Genomic DNA, 6,076 nt, shown 5'->3' on the forward strand with positions numbered 1-6,076 from the left:
TTGCCACTTCATTGCTGCTTTTACCCCACTTCCCCCTATCAGTGATGTGTGTGGTCACCAATCAGAGGGCGTATTTCTGTTGAGTCTTAGTCTTGGAAGAGGGTTCCTTGAACATTTTAAAGAGGTCCTGTGCAGCAGATTTGCTTAATGCAATACATCATTTAGTTTCTTGACTGCTGTAGTGGATGGTGGATTTGAACTGCTGATCTTGAAATTAGCAGTTGATGTCTCCCAAGTAGCGCCACCAGGCATTTTTTATGGATTTTTCATCTTAAAATATCCAATGCACTCTAACATATTTTAGTTCAGTGTCTTTAAAGTGGACAGAAACAGAAGTATAGCACAGAAAAAATGAGGAAAGAATTCTGAGAAATACAGTGGTTAGATTTGCTACAAGAAAGAAATATTACTGAAGGTTGTTGCTATTGCCAAGTGCCTTTATGTTGTTTCCAACACATATCGACCATGTACAGGATTTCCAAGGAGAGTCTGGTGGATTTTAACTGCTGACCTTGTGATTCAAAATCGCCTTCCTTTCAATGTTTTATCCTACAGTGCCACACCAGGACTCTGTTGCTGAAGGTAGTGGGGACAATTTGCATTCTTTACTTATGAATTACAATAGACACAGTGTTGGGTGCCCTTTCACTTGTTTCCTTTTAATGATCCTTTTTCTTTTTTCCAAAAGCTGTCTCAGGCACATGGAGCCAAAGAATCTAACAGGTGTCTCAGAATTCCTACTCCTGGGCTTTTCTGAAGATCCAGAAGTGCAAGGAATACTCTTTGGGCTGTTCCTGTTAATGTACCTAATCACCGTGGCTGAGAACCTACTCATGATCCTGACTGTCAGTTCTGACCCTATCCTCCACACACCCATGTACTTCTTCCTCTCCAACCTGTCCTTGGCTGACATTGGGTTCATCTCCACCACCGTCCCAAAGATGCTGCTGAACATCCAGACACAGAACAAATCTATCACTTATGTGGGCTGCCTGACACAAGTGTCCTTTATTTATCTCTTTGGATGTCTGGAAAATCTGTTGCTCACTGTGATGGCTTATGACCGGCTTGTGGCCATCTGTCACCCCCTTCACTACACAGTTATCATGAGCCCCCGACTCTGTGGCTTGCTACTTTTGGTATCTTTTATTATCAGCATTCTGGGCTCCCAGCTTCACATGGCAATGGTGGCACAACTTACCTTCTGTACAGATGTGACAGTCCCTAGTTTCTTCTGTGACCCTCCACAACTCTTCAAACTAGCCTGTTCTGACAATTCCATCAATACCATACTAATGTATTTTGTTGGTGCTGTCTTCGGTGGTCTTCCAGTCTCAGGGATCCTTTTCTCTTACATTAGAATTATTTCCTCCATTCTGAAAGTCTCATCTTCAGGAGGGAAGTTTAAAGCCTTTTCCACCTGTGGCTCTCACCTGTCAGTTGTTTGCTTGTATTTTGGAACAGGTGTTGGAGTGTATTTCAGTTCAGCTGTCTCAACTTCTCCCAGGAAGGAAGCTGTGGCCTCAGTGATATACACTGTGGTCACCCCCATGCTAAACCCCCTCATCTACAGCCTAAGGAACAAGGACATAAAGAGAGCATTGGGGAGGCTTCTCAGCAGAAGAGCATATTTTCAACAAATGTGTCATATATTTTGATTTGTGGGTTGAAAAAAGGTGGCAAAATCTAACATCTACAACCTAAAATCTTTTTCTTTGGTTTCAGAATTCTTTTAGCTTTCATAGGTTTCAACATTGAGTTTCCATGCCTTAACATTACTTTGTTTGTCACATCTTTAATGTGATACTTAAAATATTTTAGGATATCTAAATCTGCCAGATCAATTTCTACTATAGTTATATAGTTTTCTGTAGCTTCTCATCTATGACCAAGGTATGCTGGAAAAATCACAGTTCTGTTTTTAGGTCCTTGGATTCCTCATCCTGTATGATAAATTGTCTCTATTATGCAGACTCCTTTAGCATGGTATATAATTTATACAAAGTTTATGTGTAAAAATGCATGTCATTTGGAATGAATCTTGGCTTCGTACTGGAATCATCTCAGAAACGTAAAATATTATTGCTTGATCCCACCATACAGATCTTGATTTAAACACGCAACTTGAAATTTAGAGTTTTAAAGCTCCACAGGTGTTTTTAATATGCATCCTGGGATAGAATTACTCATGTTTTTAAGAAGCGTAGTTTTTCCTGGAACTGGAACTTCTCCTGAGCAGATGCTGAAGTCTCTAGTGATCATATCTCATAATGGGAAAATTGTGAAAGAAATTGCTTTAAAAACAAGCAAGTGATTTTCCTAATTTACCTGTTGATATTTCTTATGGTATCTTTACCTTCCAAAGCATGTTGATAACTACTCTTGAGCTGACTTGCTTAAACATGGTTTCTTCATTCACAGCAGCAAAACCGCTCCCCAGTTCTGTACCATCCCCATAATTGATTGACTATCAGAGTACTATCATTCAAAGGCTTGTTTTTGGATTATTTTTAGAAGTAACTTTCCAGACATTTCTTACTAATTCATCTCAGTCCAGAATCTCTGCTGAAAATTGTTTAACATTTTGTTGTTGTTGGTGTTGTTGTTGTTAGGTGCTGTCAGGTTGGTATCAAATCATAGTGGACTTCTGCACAACTGAACTAAACTCTTCCCAGTCCTGCACCAACATCACAAGTGCTGCTATACTTGAGCTCATTGCTACGTCCACGGTGGCAATCCATATCATTAGGGGTCTTCCTCGTTTTCGCTGACCCTCTATTTTTCCAAGCATGATATCCTTCCTCAGGGGCTGGCCCATTCTGACAAAATATCTGAAGTATAAGAGACAAACTGGCAAGATTGGCTTCTAAAGAGCATTTTGGCTATACTGCTATCACAGTTTTGCTTCTTCTTTTGGTGGTCCATGTTGTTGTTGTTGTCAGGTGCCACTGAGTCGGAACTGACTCATAGAGACCCCATGCACAGCAGAACAAAACAATGTCCAATCCTGGGCCAACCTCACCACCGCTGCCACACTTGAGTCCATCAATGATGCCACCTGGCCAATCCATCTCGTTGGGGGTCTTCCTCTTTTTCTCTGACCCTCCACCTTACCCAACATGACATCCTTCTACAGCGACTGTTCCCTCTGGACAATATGTCCAAAGTATGAGAGACGAAGCTAAGCCATCTTGGCCTCCAAGGAGCACTCTGGCTGCACTTCTTCCAAAACAGATCTATTGGTTCTTTTGGCAGTCCATGGCACTTTCAGTATTCTCCTCCAAAACCACGACTCAAAGGCATCAATTCTTCTACGATCTTCCTTATTCACTGTCCAACTTTCACATCCATTTGAGGTTATTGAAAATACCATGGCTTGGGTCAGGCACACCTCATTCCTCAAGCTGACATCTCGGCTCTTCATTGGTGGTCCATACATGCTTTTAATATTCTCCACCAACACCTCAACTGAAATGCAGCAATTCTTCTTCAGTCTTTATTTGTTGTCCAACTTTCACATGCATATGACGTTCTTCAAAATACCATAGCTTGGGTCATGCACACCTTAGTCATCAAGCTGACATCTTTGTTATTGAACATTTTGTTGTTCTTAGGGGCTGTCAAGGCAATTCCAAAATAGTTACCATATTCATAACAGAATGAAACACTGTCTAGTCCTGTGCTATCTTTACAATTGTTTTTACTCTTGACCCCTTTGCTGCTGCCACTTTACCAATACATCTCATTGGAGATCTTCTATATCTGACCCTCCATTTTACAAAGCAAAATATTCTTCTCCAGAGATTGATCCCTCATGATAACATGTCAGAAATGTGAGAGACAAAGTTTCACCATACTGGATTCTAAGGAACAGTCTGGTTGTACTTCTTTCAACACAGATTTGTTCATTCTTTTGGTAGTCCATGGTACTTTCAATAGTCTCCTCCAACACCATTACACTAATGCATCAATTCTTCTATGGTCATCCTTATTCATTTTACTACTTTCACGTGCATATGCAGTTATTGAAAATACCATGACTTGTGTCTGGCACTCCTTAGTCTTCAAACTAATATTTTTGCATTTGAACATATATGCTGCAGATTGCTTCTTCCATGAGTACTGATTATGGATCCAAGCAAAATAAAGTTTTGACAACATCAATCTTTTCTCTACATTGTTGTTGTTGTTAAGTGCCCTCGAGTCGGTTCTGACCCGTAGCGACCCTGAACAGAATTTCCGAGGCCGTAAATCTTTACATGAGTAGAAAGCCTCATCTTTCTCCCACGGAACAGCTGGTAATTTCGAACTGTGGACCTTGAGGTTCGCAGCCCAATTCATAACAACTGCGCTACCAGAACTCCATATATATCATGGTGTTATTTACTGATTCAGTTGTGGTAATGTTTGCTTTCTTTACATCGACATATAATCCATACTGAAGTCTGTGGTCATTGATTTTTATCAGGAAGTATTTTAAGTACTCTTCATTTAAAAAAATCAAAGTTGTATCATCTACATATGCCAGGATATTAATGAATCTTCCTCCAATCCTAATGCCATATTCTTTTTCATTTAATCCAGCTTCTCCAATTATTTGTTCAGCATACAGACTGAATAAGTATGGTGAAATAATGCGTCCTTTTAACAAACACTTTGTTTGGTTTTAAACAATTCAGTCTTCCTTTATTCTGTTCAAATTCTGCCTCTTAGTCTATGTGCAGATTTTTGGTGACCATGATCAAGAATACCCATTCTTTGTAATGTTATTCATAGTTTGTCATGATTCACACAGTCTTTGTATAATCAATAAACACAAGTAAACATCTTTCTGGTATTCTCTGTTTTCTGTTAAGATCCATCTGACATCAGCAATGCTATCCTTTGTTTCATGCCCTCTTCCGAATCCAGCTTAAGTTTCTGCCATTTCCTAGTTGATGAACTATTGCAGCCATTTAAAAAATTATCTTCAGGAAAAACTTTACTTCCATGTGATATTAATGATATTGTTGTATGGTTTTCACATTCTGTTTGGTCACTTCTCTTTGTAATGGGCACAAATGTTGATTGCTTCCAATCAGTTGTCCACGTAAATATCTTCCAAATTGCTTGGTAATAGAATGAGTGTCCCAGTGTTGCAGCAGTTTGTTGAAAAAAATTCTATTTGTATTAAATCAACTCATAGAAACATGTATTTTTTCCACAATAACGTCAGTGCTGCTTGGAATTTTTCCTCAGTAACACTGGTTCCTGATCATATCCTATATCTGGAAATGGTTGAACATTAGCCATTATTTTTTGATAGAGTCATTCTATGTAAACCTTCCATCTTCTTCTGATGCTTTTTACAGCATTCAATATTTTGCCCATTGACCCATTGAATCCTTGAACATTTAAGGCAAGGCTTGAATTTTTCTTCAATTCTTTTAGCTTGAGAAATACTGAATGTTTTTTTTTTCTCACCCCTACAGATGTTTGCCCATTTCATTTGAATAATTCTCTTTGTCTTGTTAATAGCCTATTATCTTTCTTCTCCAAATCCATACTTATACATTTATGAGGACTCTAAGTGTGGGGCTATAGGATCAACACTGGAATGCAAATCACAAGGTCAGCAGTTCAAACCCACCAGCTGCTTCTTGGAATCTCATGCAGGGTCAATTTGCATCCAAACTGACTTGATGGTTGTGTTTTGGGGCCAGAGAGGGGAAAACCTTTAAACCACTGTTTAAATGATTCACCATTAATGTCAGGTTCTTCCAATAATGATCAGTAAACATCACTATAACTCAATAAACTTGACATTTTCGTAATAATTGTTTTCTTAGCACTTGGTATGGTAGTTTCCCTCTGAAACTACTTTATTTCCACATTGCTCTTTCTTTTCTTTCAGTTTTTGCACAGCTATTTACCCAATTTCATGTATTAAATATTCTTAATGGTGTTTTCCCTTTACTGAAAACTGACTGGTTAAATTCTAATTGGGAATAAATGTATTTGCTAAGTGTCTAAAATCGGAATATCATAAATTATCTTGCAGGCAACCTCAGTGGTCTACTAGTGAGTGGAAGAGGGT

General features: G+C 38.8%; 1 protein-coding gene across 1 annotated transcript; it reads left to right on the forward strand.

The window, feature by feature from the left end:
* The first annotated feature begins 701 nt into the window (after window positions 1–701).
* On the forward strand, window positions 702–1,658 carry LOC102812897 (olfactory receptor 18-like). Its single transcript, XM_006877386.1, has one exon. The coding sequence runs from the start codon at window positions 702–704 to the stop codon at window positions 1,656–1,658; it is 957 nt and encodes a 318-aa protein (XP_006877448.1).
* The last annotated feature ends 4,418 nt before the right edge of the window (window positions 1,659–6,076 follow it).

This window comes from Chrysochloris asiatica, unplaced genomic scaffold, assembly GCF_000296735.1.
Source record: "Chrysochloris asiatica unplaced genomic scaffold, ChrAsi1.0 scaffold00491, whole genome shotgun sequence".
In the NCBI taxonomy this organism is placed as follows: domain Eukaryota; kingdom Metazoa; phylum Chordata; class Mammalia; order Afrosoricida; family Chrysochloridae; genus Chrysochloris; species Chrysochloris asiatica.